Source organism: Chelonia mydas, chromosome 13 (assembly GCF_015237465.2).
Source record: "Chelonia mydas isolate rCheMyd1 chromosome 13, rCheMyd1.pri.v2, whole genome shotgun sequence".
In the NCBI taxonomy this organism is placed as follows: domain Eukaryota; kingdom Metazoa; phylum Chordata; order Testudines; family Cheloniidae; genus Chelonia; species Chelonia mydas.
In genome coordinates, this window is record NC_051253.2 from 2,859,100 (window position 1) to 2,884,242 (window position 25,143).

General features: G+C 60.2%; 1 protein-coding gene and 1 long non-coding RNA gene across 3 annotated transcripts in view; one reads left to right on the forward strand and one right to left on the reverse strand.

Moving 5' to 3' along the window:
* The window catches only part of LOC122462737, a 31,265-nt gene extending 23,936 nt beyond the window's left edge, over nucleotides 1–7,329 (reverse strand). Inside the window, exons 1-2 of the long non-coding RNA XR_006285485.1 lie at nucleotides 7,130–7,329; nucleotides 3,979–4,382 (exon numbers count right to left, since the gene is read on the reverse strand). This is a non-coding gene — a long non-coding RNA (uncharacterized LOC122462737). The remainder of the gene's footprint in view (nucleotides 1–3,978; nucleotides 4,383–7,129) is intronic.
* Nucleotides 1,068–7,324, forward strand: NRSN2 (neurensin 2). Of its 2 annotated transcripts, none has more exons than XM_007062538.4 (3): nucleotides 1,068–1,484; nucleotides 4,199–4,389; nucleotides 6,274–7,324. In XM_007062538.4, exons 2-3 carry the CDS (start codon nucleotides 4,204–4,206, stop codon nucleotides 6,721–6,723), a joined length of 636 nt encoding a protein of 211 aa, XP_007062600.2. In that variant the 5' UTR covers nucleotides 1,068–1,484; nucleotides 4,199–4,203; the 3' UTR covers nucleotides 6,724–7,324. The 2 variants fall into 2 exon arrangements, with proteins under 2 accessions (XP_007062600.2, XP_027680742.2); XM_027824941.3 differs by having other exon boundaries at nucleotides 1,087–1,139.
* Nucleotides 7,330–25,143: the final 17,814 nt, after the last annotated feature.

A 25,143-nucleotide genomic window follows, 5' to 3' on the forward strand; every position in this document is an offset into this window, starting at 1 on the left:
TCTCTGTGGCTTCAAAGCTGGGGCCAGGCCCTGCTGTGTCACCCCGCTATGCTGGGGCTCCCCCGCTCAGAGCTAGGGGTCATCTATCTCCGCGCAGGCTCAGGGAGCAATGAGCATCATGTGCCATCCAAGGGCAGGGAGCCGGGGAAGGTGCTACCAGCACCAGGTCAGGCCGAAATGCAGCCCAGGACAGCCAGCAAACCTGCGGCAAGCCCTGGTCATGTTAGAACATCGCTTCTAAGGGAGGCCTGGAGAGCTAGTGAGCTAGAGCCCTGGGCTGCAGGCAGGACTCCTGGGTTCTAGTCTGAGCTCAGGAAGGGGAAGCGTAGCCTAGCAGTTGGGGGGGGGGGGGCTGTGTGTCAGGACGCCTGGGTTGGGTTCTATTCCCAGCTCTGCCCTTTGCAATGTGGTTCCTACAGAGAGGCCATGCATGGTCACTACCTGCCGGGTCGCCGGGCAAGCCCCAGGGGAAGACGATGGATTTTGAGGGAGCTGCCTTTGATTTGATGGCACAACAGGAAGCTGCGGACGTGCCCTCGAAGCGACAAGCTGCCAGTGAAACTCCACGGCTGAGGGAGATTCTCATCCCTGCCAGCCTGGCTGGGCTCTCTGGAGAGAACTATGGCCCTGTGCAGCCCAGCCGGGGGCTGCTGGATGCCCTGGAGGCTGGACCAGCCATCACGCCCAGAGGCCTGGAGCGGGATTCTACTCTCAGGTGTCCTAGTCCTGGGTTTACACCAGTATCTCCGAGACCTGAATCCTGCCCGGGGGCAGAGTCTGATGCTGCAGGCCTGCCCTGCCCAGGCACCGTGGAGACAGCGGCTCTCCGCTCTGCCCTTCTCATCTTGCCACCAACGCGGCTGCCCTGCCAGCCAAGATGGGCCCTTGCTGCACTGCCAGGCTGGGGTCGCGCCCTGCCTAGCGGCCCCCGGCACACCGCACTCCCCAGCGCTGCGACTGACGGCTCCTCCACATGCTCCCATCCCCTCAGACCCGCTGACACACACAGCCACGCATCCTCTCTCTTCCTCTGACTCAGACACTGCTCAGCTCCACGGCTGTGCGGAGCCAGCCTCTCACAAGCTTCAGCTGGCTGGGAAACGCCAGGCAGATGCTGGGCTAGCTGGCCACTGCAACAGGTAAACAGCCCTCCCTCCATCACCCCCTCCTCGCTGCCCTGCCTGCCCCCCGCAGCCCGGCTCCCTCCCCTTTCGCACCCTCCAATTCAGTGGGTGCTGCTGAGCCCTTTGGAAAAGAAAAAGAACTCCAGCTCCCACCGGCCGCCAAACCCTGGCCCAAGCCGGCACCCTCTGCGTCCCAGCCAGCCACAGAGAGAGGAGACACTCGGTGCAGTTTGGATACTGTCGGAGCAAGATCTGTCGTCCCGCTACGGGTCTTGGTCCCGAGGGCGTCCCGCAGGCAAAGGGGCCATCCCCAGAGGCAGAGCCCCGAGGGGAAAGGATGCGCTAGGAGCTCAGCCAGCGGTAAGGGCAGCGGGTGCAGCTCCATGAACTGCCACAGGTTACACCATGGGGGAGGCGGCTCGGCGTGGCTCAGGGCCCCCAGCTCGGCCTCAGGGCCAAGCAGGGCACAAGGGGAACTTGATGTGCTAAAATCCTGGACATGTATGGAAGTGCAGGAAGGAAGTGGGGGGAGTGATCAGCGGGGATGGGGGAGAATGAGATGCAGCGATGCAGACAGTGGTGTTTACTCGCCTGTGACTCACCCGCCAAGGAGCGGGGGAGATTTTCTGATGTCTGGTGCCAACAGGGCCCCCTCACAGAGCCCAGAGTTAGACACCTCTTGCCCGGACATGGGCCTTCTCGGTACAGGAGCAGGGAAGGTGTGACAAACGCCCAGTGCCAGTAACCGGGCCACAAACCCAGCATCAGGGTTTAGCCTGTGCGGGTGGGGATGGTTCTACCGGCTGGAACTGGGGCAGGGGGGGTTATGCCCGGGCTGCTGCTCCTCAAGGACGGGAGGTGCCGTATCGGATGACCCTGTGCTAACCACCACGGCTGGCAGAGAGGCCTGTGGGTACAGGATCACCCTCCGCCATGCCAGGCCCCGCGGCATGTCTCTCTGGCTGGGCGATGTGTCAGTGCTGAGGGCAAGGCCCCAGCCAGGCTTGGGCTCCCTGAAATTAACACAGACACTCAGCGCTTTCAGTGGGTGGGGGACCCGCCTCTCCGAGCAGCCCCTCGGCCCTGGGTGCGACTCCGGTGACTCCACCAGGGTTACTCCAGCGAGGAATTTGGCCCCTAGGTCCTTCTCAAACCCCTCCCCCTGGGATTGAGGGGTCCCCCTTCTCCCCTGCCCCTCGTCCCCCGCAGGGCCCAGCAGGGAGGCTCTGCCGTTTCCACCCCCTCCCCACACACCAGCTCTGCTCTCAGCGCCCCAGCCCCAGCTGTGACTGCGGCCCACCGAGGCAGTTCCCATGGCAATGCCCAATCAGCCCCAGGCTGTGCTACTCAGCCCCACTGAAGGCGGACGCGGTGATTGGTGGGGACAGGCAGGACAGGGTGGGTGTGAGCGCTATAGGAAAAGTGTATGTGTGAGGGGCGGAGGGGGGGATTGCTTCAGCATGAGGAGGCAGCGCTGAGTGGTCCCAGCCCCTCCGCTGCTCCTCCTCCTCCTCCGCTCACATGATTGGGTGACTGGGGATACCCTGATCTAGGGCCTGATCCTGCAAGCAGCTGAACTCCCGCAGCCCCACTGCGCTCCTGGGGGCTCCTGGCAGGAAGGATGGAGCCAGTCTCCATTCAGCGGCAGGGCTGGCCAGAGTTTGGGACCCAGAAAGGGTCCCCCGATTGGTGGGTGCACCAGAGGTGTCAATCTCAGCTTCCACTTGAGCCAGTGACTCTGGAACCGACCGCCAGGGAGCGCGGGCACGAGAAGCTCACGCTGCCCCCCCGCCGGCTGCCCAAGGCTTGCAAAGCACCGGGGCTGCAGGTTCCCCCAACGTCCTCGTGGGAGGAGACCCAACAATCATCTCATTGGCCCTTCCCAGGTCCTGCAGGCTGACTCTGCCCACAGGATGATGGGCTGCGGTCCTGGCCAAACCCTCCTTGATATCAATGGGGCAGGAACCTGACACTGAGCAGGAGAGCCGTGGGAGCAGGGCCCTGGCTCAGCAAGGGCTGGCCCTGCTCTGAAGGGCCCAGTCCAGCTCCTCATGGGCCGAGGATACTAGGCCTGACCCGCTGAGAATGCCCATGTCTCCTTGGTACCAGCAGGAGGCGCTCTCAGGAGGCTGAGATGGTGGTTCAGAGCCGTCACTCCTGTCTCCTCACTTCTGTCCCCATGCCCACCCCTCAGCTCCCCCTCCCCGCGTACTGTTATCCCATGCCCTGGCCATTAACCCCTCAGCCCGAGCTAACGAGATCCTCTCGGCCCCCAGTTTATCGGAGCCAGGTTTCAAACATCACGTCCTGACGAAGATGAAGGCGAAGCTGCTCCCTGGTGTCTCCAGTTGGGAGAGGGCTCTGGGAACCCACCCCGCCATGGGAGGGAGGTGGCACCCAGCTTGGGGGTGTCCTGCCCCCCAAGACGGGTGGGGAGCACGCTCAGAAAGAGCAGGGGGAACATTCTTGGCCACTGGGTGAGAGCAGGGGAACCGAAAACTGAGTCCGAGCTTTACAGACTGGCTCTGACTTTCCATATTCCCGGAGACCCTCCCTCCCTGCGGAACGTGAATGAACCAAAGCACGCTGCCCAGCCCTCTGTGATGGACGCAAGGGTCATCACCCCCATTTCACATCTGGGGAAACTGAGTCACACTGAGATTAAGTGACTGACCCAAGGCCACTTGGCTAGTTTGGAACTGAACCCAGAAATCCTGGGTTCTGTCTGTCTTCTAACCACTAGGGGACACCCTCTAGCTAGACACAGTGGACAGGCTCAGGGGTGGGCTGTGCTCACACTGTGGGAAAGGCACCAGTCAGCAGTGCACTCCTGGGTGCCCCCCCAGTCACTCACCTCAGGAGTGGACTGTGCTCAGCAGAACGTGAATGTCTGGCTGCAGTCGTGTCCTGGCATCCGGCTGTGGGATGGGGCCTGGATGTGTCTTATGGGTATCCCCGACGTGCCGTGCTCACGGGGCACAGGGCTACCTCCTCTCCTGGAGGCGTTCACCTCCCCGAGCTTGGCATCAGCCGTAAAGAGACGTCCTGACAGGTGTTCTCAATCCCCTCCCCAGGCTCCATGCCTGCCCGCAGCCAGTCGTGCGGCTGCAGCCGGGGGCCCAATGTGGAGCATGGGAAGTGGTATGGGGTCCGCTCCTACCTGCACCTCTTCTACGAGGACTGCACCGGTGCCAGTCTGGCTGACGACATGACCGAACCCCCAGTCTCCCGTGCCCACGGCGGATGGCCCTCCCTCGTCTGGAAGGTAAGAACCATGTCAGCATCATTAGCCCCTGCTGGGAGGTGCTCTGCTCCTGGAGCCTGGGGTCAAGGGTCACTCACCCTATCTGGGTGTCACCTCTGGGACGGTCAAGCCCCAACCCAAGATTTCCCCCCGAAACTCTCAAGCCCACAGTAAGAGCCTGGGTTCCTTCTCCTCCTCCCCAGTTTGGATTGCCTGGCTTGTCCCGTCCAGGGACCCTCTCTGGCCCCCCCAGTTAGGAGGCTAGAGACCCTTCCCCAGGGCCAGAGGAGGATGAGGCACAGCGTGCCGGAGATGCCGGGCGGTTCAGCCGTCAGGGATCACCCAGCTCTCTGGATCGCAGAGTCGTCCGGCTGAGGCACCGTGCAGGCAGGTATGGCGCTGGCCTCCCCCTCGCAGCTCAGCCAACGCGCCCTAGCCTGCCCCTCCCCAGGACCTCTCCCCTCCGTGCTGGCAAGCAGCAACGCTGTCTAGCCCGGCCCTGGGCTTCTGCTGAACCCACAGATTCCAAGGCCACTGTGATCAGCCAGTCTGATCTGTCCAGCACAGGCCCGGGGACTTCCCCGAAATAATCCCTGTTTAAACGAGAGCCGATCTTGTAGAAACCATCCAATCCAGATCTAAAGCTGGCTGCTGAGGGAGAATCCCCACAGCCCTCGGTAAGTTGTTCCCATGCTGAGTTACAAGTGTGCACCTGTCTAGCTTCAATCAGGCAGCGAAGAGCTGACGTCTGAACACTGGTCACTAGGGACCTGCTAGGGACTCAGAGGAGAAGCCACCCCTAGCTGGAGGTGGGCCCATGCTGTCCCAATCCAAACTCCCCTTTTATCGGAGGGTCTCGGCTCACTTCCCAGCACAAATATTAACTCAGCCTCGCAGCCCTGGGAGGGAGGGATCCTAAGCCCCTTTTTATAGAGGAAGAAACTGAGGCACACACAAGCTGAGACCAGCCTGTCTCAGGCCAGAAGGGGGGTGCAACCCAGGAGTCTTGACTCCCTGCCCCCAGTTCCTATCCCTTGAAAATGCTGTACATGCAAGCTAACCACCGTGCTACGGACCCTAAGGTGCAATGTCTCGCTGCTTCCCAGCTAGTCAGAAAGAAGGAAGGAGCTCAGCACTCAGGAGGATCTCAAGCCAGGGCTTCCCCACCTGGTCATGTGATGATGCAGGGTCACCAGGTCAACTGTGCAGGTAGCCCAGAGATCAGCTGACACCTCCCCCAAATGAATCAGCCCACAGCACTGGATGCAATTCAGCTGCTGTGCTGGCATGGTCCCGGCCCTCTCCTTCCCTCGCTCGAGTCCTCATTGTGCCCCTGCAGAATCAGAGACCCCCCATCCCCGGGCCTGCAATGAAAGCGGGGGCCCTGGGCACAGAATCAGCTCATCGGGCAACATTTTCCATGTGGGGGCCAGAGAGAGGCTCTTTAATGAGTCTCGCTAAGCAGCTTCCCAAATGCCTAATCCAGGGGACCTACTGGCTGGGACTTTAAATCTAGAGTCCATGATTATTTATGGGCTTTAGCAGCTGGCCACAGGCCTTGGGTTACTTCCGAGGGTTATCTGAGCTGGGGGGTGGGCTTGGGGGTTATGGTGGGGGCCTCTCCAGGGGGCTGGGGTTGTTCATTTGTCTTAGATGCGCCGGGTGCCAGGCACTGCAAGAGACAGTCCCTGCCCCAAAGAGCAGACGGTCTAGAAACAAAGGGTGGGAGGGGAAACGGAGGCACAGAGAGGGGGAGGGAGTGCCCAAGGGCCGAGCCAGGACTAGAAACCCACTCTCGGGGGTGCCAGGCCAGTGCCCTAAACCATTCTGTCCCCATCCCCAGTGGTAGAGCCTTTCCTCTCGTTAGTAACACGCAGACTGAGCCCTTTGCATCCCGGCCCCCAGGTGAGTCTCTCAGCTGGAGTGCTGCTCTTGCTGATTGGAGTCGCAGCACTGGCCACAGGGTACCTGGTGCCCCCGAAGCTGGAGGGCATCGGAGAGGAAGAGTTTATGGTGCTTGACCTGCAGGCGATGGCGTATAACCATGCCCTGGTGACCTGCAGACTGGTGGGCACTGTCCTGTGCGCCGTGGCCGGGGCCCTGGGGGCTGCGGGCGTCCTGGCGTGCATGCTGGGCAGGGCTGCACGAGGGGGCGAGGAAGAGGAGGAGCAGCAGCTGTCGCCCATTCTGCGGGAGAGCCCCCTGAAGAAGCACAGCACCATCATCGTGCCGCCGGCGGCAGCAGCAGGATCACCGGCCGTGCCCTTTGGCACTTCGCAGATACAAAACATACAGCCAAAGAGGGACACACGGCTCCCCCTCCTGCCCCCTTCCACCGCTGCACCCGCACCCTGAAGCAAAGAGCTCTTGTGTCTCCCCCCCGTGTTACTGCTACACCCCGATTAACAGCCCCACTGCCCCTGGCTCTAAGGAGCCCCGATGTGTCACCATTCAGCATTAGCAGGAGGAAGGTGGGTGCAGCACCTGGACCCCTTCCCGCTGCTTCATCTGCAGAACCTGGGGAGCTGCAAGTGGCTAAAGCTGAGCCTTCCACTGGGGAAGGGAGGAGTGTGGAGGGAGGCTCTGGCCTGGCCCCCCACGTGAGAAGATCTGAGAACTGCTGGAGGTGCCTTCTGGCCAGGCCACCTGGCTCAAGCCAGAACAGAAATGCCCCACCTGAGCTCAGGCTGCCTCAGCCTTTAAGCCAATAGGATCATCTCATGCCACATCATCTGGAGGCTGGACTACAGCTGCAACCTACCAGCAAGAAGGAAACTGTGTTCTGAGGTAGAGGTGGAGTACGATTGGCCATCGCCTAATGGACAAAGTCCCAACTTTTCTGTGGTCCACCTTCCTCTGCCCTGCTTCCTGGTCAGCTGTGACTGATGAAAGTGTCTGAGTACCGGTCCAGCAATGTCCTCCTTCCGTGCTGGTTCAATAAAGATACAAAGAAACTCAGGTTCATCATCAGTCATTTCCAGCATGACTTTGTCACAATCCCATGAGCCCTGGGTGTCACACGACAGCCCCCTTCACCTTCCACCCAGTCCCACAACTGAATTCAATTCTCTGCTTAATCAGATCACAAAATCATTTGACACAGCTTCCGCCCTTTAGACACTTTAAACAGGAGTTATTGGCTAATCTGATCAATGGCTACAGAGGTCAAATGCCATTCAATTACTGTTTAGAATATGGTTTTAATGAAAGGCAGACACAGAATAAGGTTCTGTTAATTACTAGGGAGGAGAACGAAACATGCATAAGGTAGAAAAGCCCAAGGAAAACCCCACTCCAGCACTCCAGCACAATTCCAAACAGGACGAGTTAGACATTGCTATTGACTTTGGTCACCTTCTTTTCTCAGATCTGGTGAGGCCACCCTGATGATGTCAGCAGTTTTGCACTAGTATAACTGGGAGTGGAATTTAGCACCCGTGACATGGGCCTTGATATTCCTATTACCTTCAATTACCTGAGGGTTGGGTTTTTGAGACAGGAAATTCCTCTAAATCAACCCACTTTCAGGAACAGTTTCAGTTTTGACAAAATGGTAAAAATGTTTCCTCAAAAAATTCTTGACCAGCTCCACCCAGGAGTTCAAAAAGCATGACTTAGGGCCCCCCAGGATGGTGTGAATGGCTGAAATCATGGGATTTTAAAAATAAAAAATGGGTTCTTTTTATATGCTTACTGGTTTGGGGGCCTTTAGGGGTCAGGTTTGCAAGCTTTTCTCGGAAACAGTGGGATAGAAATGTACTTTTTTTTTCTTCAAGTGAAAGCTGAGTTTCATATAATCACATGACTCCAGGAGCTGGGGACTGAAAGAAAAGACCAAATATCTTGAGACTTACAATAAAATCACAAGACTTGGCAGCAAGTTTAATTCAAGATATTTGTTAGGAGACTCCATCCTGTCCTAGTGGAAATGGACAATGACTTGACCTCAATGATTCAGGCCTTCGCCACCTCACAGCTCGACTACCGCAAAGTAATATACCTGGGCATGAAGTATTTAGGAATGTCCAGCTAGTATTGATTTTGCAGGGCCATGGGGCAGTTCAGACCCGCATCCCATTCATCCAACTCTCCACCCTCATCGGGGACTTCCGGGTTCAGCCCCTGTCTACCATGGATAAGCTCAGACGCTGAGTTCAGTCCGAGTGACAAGAACAGACTCGGTCCAATGGCCCCATTCAGCGCTTCCTGGATTAGGGCTGGCTTTTAGGATATTCCTGTGGAAGCTGCCGGTGCCCCAGTCAGAGAGATCAGGGGAATCCATGGCTCGGGGCACGTGACACACACCAGGGGAGGGTGTGAGCAGGCAGGGAGCCCTGGAGGATTATGAGCACTCCCTGGTGAGGAGAGCCTCTGCTGGGCACAGCCGCCCAAGCCAGGTCTGACCCTGGAGGCGTTCATGGCCATTCTGGCCCCCTACCCCAGACTGCCAAGGCCCATGTGCCGCTCTTCCCTTGCATGTGCCCTGGCCTCCCCTGAGCTGAGGCAGGAATCCGGGCGGCCCCTTTCCGCACGTCACCGCCTGGTGGAGCTGTGTGCTCAGAGCTCAGGGCTGGAGGAATGGCAGTGCCAGGGCTCACTGACAACAGGCTCCTGAGGACACAGAGCCTGGGAGCAGCTTTCCAGCGAGCAGCAGAGGTCACCTCTGCCCAATGCCCCGAGCCCTGAGCTCTGGGAGGGCCTCACGCCCGCCTGGCAGGGCCCATCGCCTGCCCAGCCCTCTCTACCACGCTGGAGCTGGGGCTGGCTCAGAGCAGACCCCAGCGAGCAGCAAATCCCTCGGCGCTCAGGCTTCCCTGGCTCCCGGACGAGGGAACTGACCTGGGAGAAACATCCCATTTCTGCTCCTTATCCCTTGTTCCCTGACCTGTCCGGCTCAGGTCAGGCGCAGAATCGCTGGGACCCGACCTCCCAGGGCAATGGATTCAGTCCCGACTGCGGTGCTGCCCGACCTGGATCCCAAGGCAAAGCCCCCTCCACCTCCACCCGCCCTCTGCACCCCCCCTCTGATAGCGTCACTTTAATGCAGGCGGGTTTTATTCATTGCTAGTGCGTAAATATGGGGACGTGGGGCAGCCCTTTGCCTCCTGGCCTGTTTGCCAGCCCTCGCAGCTCCTCCCCTCGATCCCCAGGTAAGTACTTTGTACCATGCTAATGACTTGCTTCCACATCCCTTTCCATCCACGAGGATCCCATGGAGTGGGGCAGCCTTAATGATGCTTACAACCTGGCTGGTGCTCATTGAGTCTCCACAGAGCCTATAGGGAGGCTGCTTCCAGCAATCTGCACACATGGGGCCCAGTCGTCACTGGCGGCAGCATTGGGCCCCTGCATCGCATTTTTGCAAAACTCTGCATGCCACAGAGGCCATGCGATGCCCCATAAGATCTGGGTCAGGCTCTCCGGAGAGGGTTCGTGCAGCATGCAATGAATTGTAGCTTCTGCAAACAGCTGTGGGAGATGCTAGAAAAGTGGGGAGAATGGGCCTGATGAGGGGGAAGGGGAAGGGAGCCTGCCCAGAGGTCAGGAGGGACGGCTAATCTCAGATTTCCTGCCTTCAGCTCCTTTCCCATGAGCCTCGCCCCAGGATCCAGACAGGGTTGGCAAGCCCCGGTGCGAGCAAGTCACAGGCCTAATCCCTTGGTGACTGAATGAGGGACGAAGCAAAAAAGTGAATGAAGAAGGAAGTGAGAGAGGGAGGGGTGTGAGGACGAGGGGAAGGTGACTTCCAGGGCATGGGAAAGGATGAATGAAGCAGCAAGTAACTGGAGGAGTGAGTGAAATAGGGAAGGAAAGAAGAAACAGAGGTAATGTGGGGGCGGGACGGAGACGGGGAGGAGAAATCCAGAGCAGGGGCCATCCCCAAGCAGGCTGGGGTTCCTCAGAGCTTCCCCTGGCATGTGCCTGTGTACAGGGGCCCCACAAAGCACAGATGGGCCCTAGGGAGAATGGGTGAGGGAGGCAGGCAGCTCCTGGGAAGGGGCAGGAGGGGGACGCAGCAGGGGTGACTGGCCATTCCCCTTCAGGGTCTGGCTCCCTTGGTGCAGACAGGACGTCCTGTGGCTCAGCGGGAGCTCAGTGCTGGGACGGGGGGAGACCCGGAGAGCAGCCTGCAGAAGGAAGCTGAGCGTTTCCTCCTGCATAGGCAGCACTGGGCAGGGGGGGAGGGAACGGAACCAGCACTTACGGCCCCCAGGGCTGCACAGCAGGGGCACAGCCCTGACAGCGGCCCTTCCACAGGGCTTTCTGCCCCGGCCCCCACCCCCTCCCATCTGTTACCCAGGGAGGAGATGAAGAGGGCCCAATGCCGCTGCAGCTCAGATTCTGCACCAGCTCTCCCCAGGCTGCTTCCACAGCATGCACCAAACGTGGTCACATCAGCCCAGTCCTTCAGCTCCGCTGCAGCCAGCTCCCGTGCCCCGTTCCCTCCCCCGACCCCCGTGGGAGGGTGGGGGATGCATGTCGCTCTGCGCTCCCAACTGCAGCCAGGGCGCCTTCATCATTGCAGATAGGCCAGTGGTGGCAGAGGCCAGGACTGGAGCAGACGTGAGATCCCCCCCGTGCAGTGATGCCTGCTGGGAGGAGATAGGGCTAATGCAGCTGTGAGAGCCTTTGTAGCCAGCGCTCCTGCACCAGGCCCTGCAGTGCCGCCCGCTGGGAGAGGCTGGGAATACAGAAGGTGCAGCTCTCCCCTCCTCGCCGCTCCCCACGGTGCAAGAATTCCCGGCCATTCCCTGGAGCACACTTCTGGTTCTGCATCGCTACGCCATCCCGGCCGTGTGCACGCTGCTCCGGGAGACGCGCGCTGCCCTGGGCGCCGGTGCTCGCCGCGGGGCTTCTGGAGCGCGCAGGCACAGAGCCTGGCCCGAGATGAATGGGAAAGATAAAAAGAGCTGCTGACCGAGAAGGCTGAGTCAGCCAGCAGCTCCCAGCAGCCTGGGTCATGGCAACAGCTGCGCGAGCGGAAGCTGGGCATTCGCTCGGACGCTGACGTAGGCTTGACTGCGCCTCCTGCCACCAGAAGGAGAGCGGTTCTTTAGCCCAGCCCCGTTCTGGGAGGGCTGCATTCAGGGTCGGCGGAGCCACTGCCTGGGCCTGGCCTCGGGAATAGAAGGAGGTCAGTGTGTCGTGGGGTTTGTAGGTTTATTTCATTTCCCCAGCGATGCCATACTTTGGCCACGTTGTTTATTCGAACTCCGGGCACAGAGACACACACGTGGGACTGACGGGAAGCACTACGGATTCCAAGCACGCGGGGTGACTGCGTGCAGCGGCGACCTGCTTTGTGCACTCTTTGTGCCTGGTAATGGAAGCTGTGTGCAAAGTGGCTTGAAAATCCGCCCTTTTGTTTTGGGTAGGTAGAGAGCTTGGCAAGAGCCGAACCCCCACATCCAAACAGCCCACAGCTGTAGGGGAACTTGGATGCAGATTTGTATCCAGATTTGGTGGGGGCCTCTTGTCTCTATAGTGGGCCAGGCACAGGCCTGGGATCCAAGCCCCGAGCCCTGGGAAGTCTGAGCTCGCCCCCGCTGCTAGTCCAAGGGGGTTAGTAAACGGGTCCAAGTGGGACAGAAGGTTGAGTTCCAGGCAATAGCTTCACCCCTTCTGCTACAGTCACTTTCCCAGCTGCGTCTGGCTCGCCAGGCGGGCCCCGGCTCCCTGTAGCGGACACACGCTCAGTGACAGACCTGCCAAACTTTCGAAAGCTGAGCGCCCACAAGAGAGCGAAGCCAACCGTGCCCCCCTCTCCCACCACCCTGCCATGTGCTGTCAAAGGCCGACTCATCTGAATGCGAACACCTCAGTTTGTCCTGCATGCCCCCACCTCGGGCCGGGCTGCTGTGCAGGGAACAGATCTGACAGGCAGCAGAAAGCTATTTCTGGGTCACCCACGGCACGGGGTGGGGTCCTTTCTTTGGAGAGATGCTGTTCCCCTCCTCCAGCCCCAGAGGTGCTGTCCCTCATGTGATTCCATGGCCTGGTCCCTGCTCACAGGCTCTCCAGCGTTACAGACAGGCCCTGGCCTAGCTTGGCTGCAGCGCTGAGGAAGGGAGCTCTGAGTGCTGGGATGGGAGAGGGGCTCATCCCCCCGGCAGGCCTCCCCATTTCTGGAAAATAGGGTCTTTGGGAATCAGGCAGGCACCTCGGAGGAGGAGGGGAACGGCTCTGGCGAACGGAGCCAAGAACCTGTAGGACGACGCATGGCGAAAGCCAGTGGACTGAAGGGGGGCCGTGGCTCAGCGACGTTGACCTGACGCAGCCCAGCTCCAGACTCCACCGTTGTCTCCCGTGTGCACATATGGGCTGTGGCTTCACACGTGTGACTGGAGGATGGACGCGCCATGCTCTGTAACGCACGCCCCAAAGCGCACAGGGTCGGTGTCGGCGGTGGGCACGGCAGAGGGGTAGCGCGTGTGCACACCCCCAGTCCCAGGCAGGAGCTGCATGTCCCCAGGAGACAGCGAGCAGCCTGCAGGGCTGACGGGGAGCCCTTAGTCAAGGACACTTGCAAAAATGCGCCAACTTTCATCACCTTGCGTCTCCCCTGGCCCCTCCGGACTCCCTGCCCTGCGCTCCCGCTACTGGCCGGAGCTGTGCACTGCATTTGCTGCTTCCCGCTCTGTTCAGCGGGCTGGGGTTACCATCCCCTCTCCCTTTCCTGGGCCTGAGCCACTCCTGACTCCTCAACAGCCCAGGCTGGAACAGGTCACTGCCCGCGCATCAGCCAGTTTCCTGCCCCTGGCCCCAGTGCAGCACACTGCAAATCACTGCACAGCTCAGCGTCTGTCTGTGACGCTGCATCACCCTCACGCCCCTCCGAGCCGCACACGGAGGGCAGTGGGGGGCCGCCGGCACCGTGAGGGGCCCAGCTTCCTGGTGCCAGAAGGATCCTGTCCCACCGGCAGCTCGGCAGGGGACCAGGCACTCTTGGAGCGCAGCCAGGGGCATTGCGTAACCCCAGACGAACTCGCATGGCGTAATCACATGGGCAGTTTCGCAATGCCTCCGGTGTGCCACAGGGCAGAGGTATCAAGCCCGGTGGAGTCAGGCCCCAGCCCTGTCGAGGCTGGTCACCAGACAGCTGGGCGAGCTGGTGCCGGGGTACCACTCTCCATCCCTGTAATGCCTGGGCACAGTAAGAATCCCCTCCCAGGTCCTGCGCACGACCATGCCTGCCTGATTCAGAGCCGTCACCCCAGCGGCTACGGCACCAGCCCCTGCATGCCACCAGGCGGGTCCAATTCCAGCCCCCTCTCACCAGGGGCGAGGCTTTGGGCATTGCACTCCGATGGTGCCCGTGTCTGAGTTTAGAAACCCGCAGTTCTGGCAACTGCAGCATCGGCACCAGCAGCGCCAGCCTGACGCCAGCACCTGTGTTCCCTGCTAGGTCTGTTCTTCCACACCCACCTCCACGTACACCTGGCAGCACCCCCGGGACACCAAGCCTCGAGACAGCCCCAGTCACACCAGGCTGCCTTCCTGCCGCTGCCCTGGCCTCCTGGTGCCAGCAGGTCCAGCCCCTGGGGAGCTGGGCAATAGCTGGGCAGGGGCAGCGGTGGTCCCGACCCCCTAGGAGGGGGAAACAGAAGCTGCTGCTGATGCCCTGAGCCTGGAGTGAGCTCCTGACCCCGAGTGCGTGGGAACGCGCGCTGGGAAGCGGATGTAGGAGGCTTGGCGGGTGGCGTGGGAGCCAACTTCCCGGAGCGGGGAGGGGGCATTCCAGCCGCCGGAGGAATGCGCTCCCTGTCCTGGGGCCCCGCCAGGCCGGCTCACAGTCCCCTCTGCTCTGCCCCTCGCTGGCTCCTGGCGCGAGGAGTGCAGTGGGAATCCTGCCTCCCGGGGGCCACTGCCAGGGGCCGGCTTCTCTCCCACCCTCTCTCTGGTGCTGTAAGGCCAGTTCTAGTAGGCCCCGGGCCACACCCTGCGCATCCAGCACCATCAGCCTCCTCCGCCCTGGCCCTGCCCCCTGGGCCGCATGCCCATGGAGTCCCTCCAGAACGCACGGCTCAGATCCCCCCTAGACCCTGCCTTCGGATTATGGCCCCCGCCCCCAAGCCCACCCCGGCTCCCCCTCCTCCACGAGGAACTTCTGAGCCTCCTCTTCAAAGCCCTCCACAGCTCAGCCCTGCCCACCCTGTCTGCCACATGGCTGCAAGGTGAGCTCCCCCTTCACTCTGCCCACAATGCCAGCCTGGCTCACCCGCTCCTCCGTTCATGCTTTCTCCCATGCTGCCCCTTGTGCATGGGGATTTGGGGAGCATCCCCTCCCGCTCATGCCTGCAGAGCTCTGGGCACTGCAGGGCCAGGGGAGGGAGCTGCTGGGACCACGGCTGCTGCTGCTCATTGGCTAATTATACCAAGCCGCTGTGCATGCAGCCCACCTGGGTTTAACCATTCTGTGGTCACTGTTACCCCACCCTCCCTCTCCCCCTTCCCTGCACGTTAGTGTCACCCACCGTTAGGCCTTATTGTGAGCTCTTTGGGGCAGAGGTTATCATTCAGCGCATGTGTGTCCAGTGCCTGGCACGATGGGCCCCGATCCAGACTGGCAAACGGGGCTGCTGGCAGAAGAACAGAGCTGTGGAGCCCCTCGGGGCTTGTGTCGCAGCATCCCAGGGGGACCCCTTAGAAAAGTGGACTCTGGCCAGCTGCACCCCACAGCTCAGGATGGGAGCCCCAGGAAAGCTGTGGGGGGAATCCCAGGCGAGAATCACATCGAGGAGAGTTTGCCCTCCAGCTGCGTGGGGATGTGAGTGTGTGAGATCAGCAGATGGCTGGCTGGAAATGTCTGAGTTTCTTCTTGTGGCTGGGAGTGCACGTGGCTGTGACTAAAGGTGCGGTAGTATGTGAAGCCGAGTGATGAGAATAACGGCACGTGGATCTGCTCATAATTGTCTATAGATGTGTGCACAGGGCTGCTCCTGGCGCGTGTGTATTAGTTAGGGTTGAGTGTATTAGCCAGAGACAGAGAGAGATTCTGTGTGTATGTGCACACGCGTGTGTAAACACAGGGCTGGGTGCAGTAGTTGGTGTTACATGAACTGGCACACGTGTGATGAGCTCACGCCTCTGTGGATATGTGTGTGTGTTTTGAGTGTGTCCATGGAAACGTGTGCTCCCCTGCCGGGAGCTGGTGTTTGGCAGCAGCTGTTTGCCACCAGGTAAGGGCGGCACGTGGGCAGAGCTGAGATTAGGGATCGGTGGGGCCTGCCACACAGAACAGGGAAGTACCGAAGGAAAGAGACCGGCCACATTCCAGAACCGCGCTTGTATAGTCCGCCAACCAGGCCACAATCCTGAGAGGTTCTGGCGTAGGGTTACCATACGTCCGTATGTCCCCGGACATGTCCGGCTTTTTGTTTCTTAAATCGCCATCCGGGAGGCATTTTTGAATATCTAAAAACGTCCGGGATTTTGCCATTATTATTTTTCCCCAAAGAAGAGTTAGTCATTCAAGAAAGAGAGTGAATGTTGATCATTTGAGAAAGAGAGTGAATGTTGATCACTTGAGAGAGTGCCCGCCTTTCCCCCCTAGCCCCCAGCCCTTGCGCCACGAAACAGCTGTTTCGCGTGGCTGGGAGGGAGGGGGGAGGAGGGGGAATGTGGCGTGCTAAGGGGAGGAGGCGGGGCCGGGGTGGGGATTTGGAGAAGGGGTCCAATGCGGCAGGGAGGGGGCAGAGTTGGGGCCGGGACCTTGGGGAAGGGGTTGGAATGGGGGCGGGGAAGAGGTGGGGAAGAGGTGGAGTTGGAGCGGGGCCAGGGGGGGCGCGAGCAAATCCCCCCTCCCCCGTGGAGTGTCCTCTTTTTTGAATGTTCAAATATGGTAACCCTACTCTGGTGCAACACAGGGGGCTTGGCTGTTCGACTTCCCTGTTCAAACAGTGCCTGGCTGCTGAACTCGGGTTACAACCAGAAAGGGCGACGCAAGCTGCTTCCTTCTCAGGAGCCGGCTCTAGCAGAGAAGGCACAGGGCTGCGGGTTCTAGTCCTGCATCCGTCAGTGACCAGCTGTGACCTCAGGCAAGTCACTGCTCTTCAGCTTTGCCATCTGTAAAATGGGCACAACAGCCATCGTGTCATTGGGAAGCTCTGAGATCCTGCGATGGGCAAGACTTTAGAAGCCCAGGCTCGGCCTCCCCTTTGCTGTCTCTTTTCACGCAGCTTCTTGTTCAGCAGACAGTGCAGGCCCAGACGGATGTCCCCCTGGCTAAGTACCCAGGGCCTTGGACCGAGCTTTCTTGGGGTGTTCAGGCTTCTCCTAGAGCTGCAGCTCTGGCAGTGTCAGGCCGGGTGGCCATGCCAGGCATTCTCCGGAGCAGCTGGGGTGGCCTCGGTGGCTTTGCAGTATCCACGGACAGCTCTGGTTCACACCAGCAGCGTCAGGGAGTGAGGGATGAGCCTGGGGCTGCCTTTAGGGATGGGTCAGATGGGTCCATCGCGGTCCCGGGGCTGGCTCCCAAAGGTGCTGGCAGCCCACCCAGGCCACAGTGGGGCGTGTGGGTTCGGAGGGCAGCAGAGGCCGTGCTGCGCTCTGTGCCCCGTGTCGTATAGTCTCGCCTGGCCCTGGGAACTGAGCAGAGCTGCACGGGTCGAGGCTCAGAGAGATGCCTTCCAAGAACGAGCCAGGGGCTGCAGGAAGTGGTGGCAGTGACTCTGGAGGGGGCTCTCTCCTGGTGCTAGGAGGCACTGTCTGACCTGGGGCCCAGCCCCTCACTCGTTCCCAGAGATCCTGGCCCCTTTTGGGGAGGGATAGGAGCCCCGGCGCCCTGGATTCCAGCGCGGGTGACTCTCCACCTAGCTTCATCGCTGCTGCAGGCTCCATGCGACACGGGATTCTTCACTGCTCCTCCCAGCCCCCTGCTCCGCCGCAGCCATGGGGCAGAGCTGCTACTGCCCCCCAGGCCTGACAAGGCCTACGCACACAGGGCAACATCTCCTTCCCATGGAAACTCGTGGCAGACTCCACTGAGGGGATGGGACCTGGCCACGGATGCTGTACCAGGGGGACATCAGCTGTTAGTCACACGCTCACCAACCAGCCTCTTTGCAAGCCCAAGGCTGGTGCTATTAGCACTGTGCCCTGGGAGGCAGTGGGGGACCAAAGGAGAGGGAGGGGGCTCAGACTTGCCTATCCCCAGGGATGGGGCATTTTCAGAGGAGCTGCTCATGGGCAGAGCAGGGGTCAGCACCACCAACAAAGCCTTCCTGTTGTCTGGCCTCCTCCGTAGGGTTGCGGGGCCTCCCCCGGTGCAGTGCAGAGGGGCGGGCGCGGGTGCGAAGTGCTGCCGGCCCGTTGGCCTGCGTGCGAGAGACCGAGCCGTTCCTTGCAGAGTCAGCGTTAGGCAGAAGCAGATGAAGCAATTGCTTAGGGCCCCGAGCAGCTCAAGGGCCCCCCCCGTTTGCTTTTTATTACATGGGGGGGGCATCCAATGGGCTAGCACCGCCCCTGGCTCTTTGCATAACCCTCCTGATGCAATACTGCATACCTCTGGCAGAGGCTTGGCTGCCTTTCGGAGAAGAGGAGGGGCTGCTCGGGCATGAGCTCAGGGAGAGCGAGGCCCAGACTTTACAAGGAGAGGAGAAGGGAAAGCACAAGGAGGGCGGGGGAGTGGAAGGCAAAGGGAAACTCAGGGCGAGAAGTGGGGAGTCCTACCCTGGAAAAGGCAGAAGGGTTTCCGCCCCTACCAGGCTTCTCCATTCCCCACCCTGTGCCCCTGCCCTGGCTCTAAGCGACAGAGCAAAGGAAACATCGGCTCTCCTGAGAGCTGGACATCAGGACTTCACTGGTAGGAGAGGCAGCGGGAGCAGTGGACTGAGCACTGGAGGAGTTCTGGCTCCTAATCCCAGCAGATCCCTCTGTGGCCCTGTGCCAGTCCCCAGACGCAGGCAAGAACTCTGTGCAGGAGCTAGGGATAGTGCAGCGCTTTGGCGGCGTGAGAGCAGAATCTCAGGCCCCCGCGGGCACAAACGCGGCCACAATTCCGTGCTGAAAGTGGGCGTGCAATTGGAGCGGTTGTATGAGCAAGTGACCAGCTAGAGGGTTAGCTGGTTGTTTGCACTTGCCGTTGCGTCGATCCGGAGCTGGAGCAGGAAACGTGCGTGCTGCTTAGGGGTGCACAGGCCGGGATTGGAAAACGTGTCCCCCAAAGCGCACTAGAGGACTGGTGTGAACACCCTGGGGTGCAGTGCTCTTGCTCCAGGTGAGGTCTGCTAAGGGGTGCAGTTAAATGAAGGCTCCCAGCCAGGGGACTGGGCTGGCTGGACATAGACACAAGCGTGCCTGGGGTGCACCCTAGGGGCTACCTTCCTTGTTCCACTCCAGGTAGTGCCACTCCCCTGCCTTAATAAGGGACTCACGGCCGTGTCCCTCGGCATGGATACCTGACACCCACAGAGCCTGGACTGCGCCATCCAGGAGCCCTGCTCCCGGCCCCACAGGGGATGGCTCGGGCACCGAGCAGTCCTCCCAGCAGGGCGGGGCAGTGGCTTGTATTTTTGAACGTTGCATCTAAATTGTGTGGCCAACCAGGCCAAAATACAGGCTGCTTGCCAGACAGGTACAGGGGCGGGGTGGGGCAGTAGGTATGTCCACAGCGGTACAGTGCCCACCCCTGATTGTTCCCTGCGCTTCGGGGGGCAGGGAGAGCTCGTGCGTCTCAGACCCACCGCTTGTGCCTGATGGTTCGTGGGGACAAGGGGCAGTTTATGCCCATCATCTGGTGCTGTGATGGATCCCAAGCTCTGGCCAGCAGGAGGCGGTGTCTGAGAGAGGAGTGTGTCACACTCTTGTAGAGCAGCTCAGCGGGGGTCCCCGAGGAGGAGAAGACCTTCCAAGTGCAGCCAGAGCTGGTGGCATGGCTGGGCCCAGGGCAGGCGGTAGGGCCTCTGCAGGGCGGTTTGGGCTCTGGCGCTGTGCTGGGGTTCCCTGCAGGGACTGGGCTCTTCGGGAGGCTCCCGGGGTCGCTGTGGCGTTTGGAGAGCATCGCGGCCAGGGCGAGGGGCAGCAGCAGCCATCGCAGACTCGGGCACTGTCTGCACTGACCTGGAGGCGTGCTCGTGCTGCAGGAACTCCCGCGGGGACAGCTCTCTGCTATAACGGCCTCAGTGGAGACCAGGGCCCGGCGTTTTTCCCCCTGTGGTAGTTAGGGGTGGGTGGCCGATTCCACAGCTCCCGGCAATGCTAATGGGATAAGCACCCGTGCGTGTGTCGGTGCAGGCAGCCTTGGTGGGGCTCTGGGGGGAGCGTTCAGCCCGTGAAGGGAACTGGCCGAGGAGCTGGAAAAGCAGGAGTTTCACTAGGGTACTGACAAGGCTCCACGCTGCAGAGCGTATCCCTGCCCCTGGAGCCTGCCTGCCTCCGGCTCCCATCTGTGCTCCAAACAGCCACTGGCCTGACGCCTGAGCCCCGCTAACCTGAGCCAGCTGCCTCCTGCCATAGGGCCAGGCAGACGCTCCACTCAGTACAGAGGAGACATGCAGTGGCCTGGACTCTGCTGAGACCCTGCTGGTGCTCAGTAACAGATGCCAGTGCAGCTGATTCTGGGGGACCGCTATTTGTGCTTGCCTTTGGGCCTGGGTTTCTTGTGGTTTGCACAAGCGATGGGGGCTTATGGTCCCTCCTGGGAGGCGGGAGCTCCAGGGAATGTGCAGAATCAAAGGCTGGGCCTGAAAATCTGACCCACACATTTTTTCTCCTTTCATTAAGGGGCCATTAGATTTTCAGTGGCACAGCCTGATCCGGGCAATGCCCAGGGCCGGGGTTTGGGCCCCACTGTCTGCCCAGAAAGCGACTGTGTTACTGACTTGGCACCATTGGCTGCTCCAGTGTGGCTGTGTGAACTAGTCATTGCGCTGCCGGGCTGCAGCGCTGGAGACAACGGTCCCCGGGGCATAACTCCTGCGCCCTCCTGGGGGCCACACTCCCACTGACCCCAGCCGGAGTTTGCCTGAGTACCTGGGGAGTCGTGTTGTGGGGGGGGGTTGAACAAAGAGGGGCTCCCCGGGCAGGGAACTGTCTAGGTACCGCTTGAGGCCTGGCTCTTTGGGTTCATCTCCTCACACCACAGTAAGGAGGGATTCAAAACTACATGAGAACTTTTGGCCCAGTGGGTAACGTGCTCTGTGCTACCAGTCACCTGCCACTGAGCACACAGTGCTGCCACGCTAAGGCCTCACGCTCACCTGGTTCTGACTCCTGCTGCGTAACGCAATGACCGCAACATGCCCCTGTAATCCCGGGGGTGCTCCCCACCTCTGGGAACCACAGCAGAACCGCTGAGCCGCCATGGGAAAAACGAAACGCCAAGACCAACGCTCGGCACCTGCCATTCCAGCACGGACCAGTCGCGGGGAGGAGCATTGTTCCCGCTTCGAAAAAGAGACACAAAGGGGACAGGGACTTGCCCAAGGACCCCCCAGCGGGCCAGTGGCAGAGTTGGGATTCGAAGCCAGGCCTAGAATCTCAGCCAGTGCCTGCTCCCCCTGAGTTGCCGAGGGAGAGCTCTCCAGAAGCCAGGCCTTTCTGTACCTTCTCGCAGGCTGCCTGGGATTACGGGAGAATCTTCTGAAATCAGCCCTTCCCCAGCCCAGGCTCGGACTGCCTGGGCTGGAGAATCCTCCCCTGATGGGGAGTCAGAGGCAGTTCCCTTCGGCTCTCCCAGCCAGCCCTATTTCAGCTCCCCCACTTCCTTCCCTGGGCGTTTTTCAGGATGTATGAGGCAGATACAAGTACTTCTACTGCACATGGGAGCCAGAGACAGGAATGGGCGCCGCCATCCTGGGGCCTGTCCTGATGCTAAGGTTCTGCTTTCCCCACTGCAGCACTTTAAAGGCCGGGGACTCTGGAGGGATGTGGGGTGAGAACAGGGCGCGAGGGTCCGAACCATCACTCGTTGCATGAAGCAAGCAGGTGTTTGAGGTTCTTCAGGGTCCAGATGGGTTCTGTAGTTCCCTTTCCCTGTTCGGATTTGGGGCAGGGCAGTGCCAGGCAGGTACCAGGAGAAAGGCAGGTCTGTCTGTCCAGTGACATTGCACTTCTCATTGTTGTGCCTGCGTTTGCAGCATTTCTGCCCCCAGCTCTGGAAGCAGGAGCGCTGGCAATCTCACCCTCGCCCTGGGATGTGCCTGGCCCAGATTTACAGGGATGAGAGTAGGAGAGAGGGACCCTGAACAACCCACTGCCAACCCAAACACCTCCAACGCCTGGAGGCATTTGGAGCCAAGCTCTGCGGCTGAGCCCTGGCTCTGTAACGGGCTGAAACAAACCAGGCTTCCGACGCGGATCTGGACCCGAACATTAGAATCATTTGCTCTGCCCAGAGTCAGGAGGCCAGACGCCCTGCACTGTACCGTGGCTGTCATGGACCCGTGACCATGACTGCGTCTGCGGCTACCCTAGGGGGCTTCCGGAATAGGGTGTTCAGGGGAGCGTAAGCAGTTACTAGGCACCCAAGCCTCGGGCTGGCAGTGGGCATTGCCCGGGCGTGGAGGTCTGAAAGCTTGTGATGGGACAGCAGGCACTGCCAGCAGCCTGATCTCTGGTGCCCCTTAGGCAGGCGTTTCCCACAACCCGCCTGTAATGGGAGATGGAAAAGCCTCAAAAGAGAGGTTTGCTCTGTGCCCCATTGCCATTTCAGAATGGACATGGTCCCACATCAAGGGGAACTAGTCAGCCCGTGGGTGGGTGAGTGTGAGCAGAGCGGGCGTTCAGGAACCAGCTGCTTCCTGACCTGATGGGCCCAAGGCCTCTCCTCTGGTCTATTGAGTGTCACTTCCAGGCCGCCGTGGCTGCAGGCAGCATCCTGGGACAGGCTGGTACTCTGCAGGCAGGGCTGAGCGGGGCGAGGCAGCCCTGAGAGCCCCACTCACTAGCCTGTATCTGGGCCCTGCTGGGGCTGGTATCAGCTCCGGGCATGTGGCATTAATGAGCCTTCTCTGCTCTCAGGCAGTGAGTGGGCCGGCCTTTCCTGTCTGGTGGGGAAGGGAAATGCCACAGACGTGCGCTCACGCCGCATCTCCCCACCTAGTGCAAGCTGGACAGCTTCTAACTACACCAAACCTGTCTCCCCGCAGGTCTCAGCCCCCACCCTGTGTGCCCTGGATAATCCCTTCTGCTCAGGTCAGTCCAACAACGATCTTGCAGCATCCAGGGCAGGGCAGTGCTCAGAAATGCACGTGCTGGCAGCATTGCCTTGTGGGATGCCTCGGTTGCCTATGCCAGGGTGCCCAGCCTTGCTGCTGGGAGCAGGGGCTTTGGGGTAGTTTGCAAATCAGCAGCACTGCATTGTGGAATGGGGCTACGGGGAGCAGCTGAGCTGCTGAAACTGCAAAGGTTGCGGCTTCCCGTCTGCATCAGGCGATCAGACGCTGTGCTGATAGGGCCTGTATACAGCTGTGAGAGGAGAGAGACGAGGCCATTGTCAGTGTTGCTGGTTCTGCCACACCCGAGCTAGGATGATGGGATGGCAGACGGGTGGGCACATGGTGCCGTGCTGGAGCTGGAAGCTCAAGGCATTGCAGCCGGCAGTTTGTGGCAGTGGCTTGTCTCCTGGGCCCTGGCTATACCCAGAGAGCCCAAACCAGAGCCTGCAGGAGCTGCCCAGGACAGAGCACGCTCGCTGGGAGGCCACAGGGGACAGCAGTGGAGAGACCCTTCCTCGGAGGACACAGGAGGGGAGCCGAGCAGCAGGACTTTCTATTTCACCCGAAATGAGACGGGAGCCTGGACTTCCCCAGGGCTTAAGAAGCCACATAGCCTTGGAGGCCATTTGGGGCCAAACCTGGCTGTGGTCCAGCCTAGACAGGGGTTGAGGAAGCAGAGGGGTTTCCCAGCTGCACCCAGGCCCGCCCTGGCAGCCGTCACTGCTTCCCCGAACGGGAGAGGGAGAGGAGAAATCGCACCTCAGGCAGAACGCCCCCGTACCTGGCAAGGCACCGGTAGGAGCTGCGTGGAGAGCAGCCTCAACTCTTCTCGCGCTGCCTGGCGGCCTTCCGCGGTCGGACTCAGCCCTCCGCACTGGCCTGCGCTGAGCTGGGCTGCACGGCCCCCTGGGAATCCCAGGCCTTCGATGCACCGTCTCCCACAGCAGCTAGAGCAAGCGACGCTTCTGCGCTTTCCTGGAATCCAGCTGCTCAGAGGGCCAGTCTCAGTCACTGCCAGCTGCCCAGCCAGGATGGGCCTGGAGGCACCTGCCCCGGCGTTCTCCTTGGCTGGATCGCTGTGCCCCGGCAGGCCAGAAGGCCAGAGCAGAGCTGGCAGACGGGCCCAGGGTCTGCCTGGGGCCCCTGGGAGCCGCACAGAAATATTGCGCCCTGCCCCATCCGCGTGGGCCCAGCACCTCGCTTTCCGCACGCGGATGCAGGTGCTGCAGCAGCAGCAGGCTGTGGGAGGAGGCCAGAAACCCCGAGCCAAGCCCCCGAGGACCGGGAACGCTGAGCATGGTTTGTGGTTTAGGAGGGGGAGGAGGGAGCCAGCCCAGCTCTGTCTCTCCTTTGTCAGGAAGGAGCCATCTGCTGCCTCCTGCCACCCCTCCCCAGTGGGATTCCCCTCCTGGAGGAATGATGACTTTCCCGCTGACAGCTCAGTTCCTGGTAACAGCCCCGATGAGGCCGTTTTCCAGTAAGGGCGAGAGGCAGCAAAAATGCTTTCTCTGATGGACATGGCAAAGAGACCAAGAAATCAGTGGACATCCCGGGCACCTGTGACCGACTCCCTATCTGAGACAGGTTTCAGAGTAACAGCCGTGTTAGTCTGTACTCGCAAAAAGAAAAGGAGTACTTGTGGCACCTTAGAGACTAACCAATTTATTTGAGCATGAGCTTTCGTGAGCTACAGCTCACTTCATCGGATGCATACTGTGGAAATTGCAGAAGACATTATATACACACAGAGACCATGAAACACTCACTCTCCTGCCACACCCACCTGCCCCTTAACATGGGCGTGGGGAGGGAGGGCCCAGACCAAAGCCCCAAATCAAGGCACGCTGAATCCTGGGGAAGACCCACATCTGGTCGGCATGTCTGTTTTTAAAGGTCTCGCGTGCACTGGAAGGCAGTAGAAAGACAGCGTAAGGGCGGGGGGTGGCGGGGACCTGAAGGAATCCAGTTGGTTTGGACCGTTCTGAGCGAGACTTCCTGAGACCTAGCATCTCTGTGCACCGCCAGTGAGCACTGGCGAGGCACCGCAGGCTGGCTTCCTGCTGATCTCACCCACTGCCCCACCTGACCTCTGCCTGGACCCCCTACCCCTGTGCTCTCCCAGCCCTCCTGGGTCCACAGTGAGCCCGCGGCAGCTCCAGCCCATCCTGGGCAGCATAACGGATGAGCCCGCAGCAGCTCCAGCCCATCCTGGGCAGCATAACGGGACTCGATTGATAGAGAGGTACAGGAGAGTAATGTAATTAATGCCAATCAACGTGGGGTTATGGAAAACTGCCTGTTAAACTCATGTCATATCTTTTTTGGTGGAGATTGCACATTTGGCTGACAAAGGTCATTGATGTAATAGACCTGTCTGACTTGGGACCACACAACATTTGGATTAAAAAACCCAAGTGTGATATAAAAATCAACATGGCGCATACGGACCGGATTGCTCACTCACAGGTCTCAGAATGTAACTGTAAATGGAGACTCATAGCAATGTCAGGCTGGAAGGGACCTCGAGAAGTCACCAAATCCAGCCCACGTGCTGCAGCAGGACGAAGCAAACCTAGACCATCCCTGACTGGGGTTTGTCCAACTTGTCTTTAAAAGC

What these genes read in the sequence shown, in the direction of transcription:
- NRSN2 (XM_007062538.4), top strand. Translation starts at nt 4,204, where the DNA reads ATGCCTGCCCGCAGCCAGTCGTGCGGCTGCAGCCGGGGGCCCAATGTG. An exon ending in GGCCCTCCCTCGTCTGGAAG is followed by an intron (nt 4,390 to 6,273) that starts GTAAGAACCATG and finishes CCCGGCCCCCAG; the next exon opens with GTGAGTCTCTCAGCTGGAGT.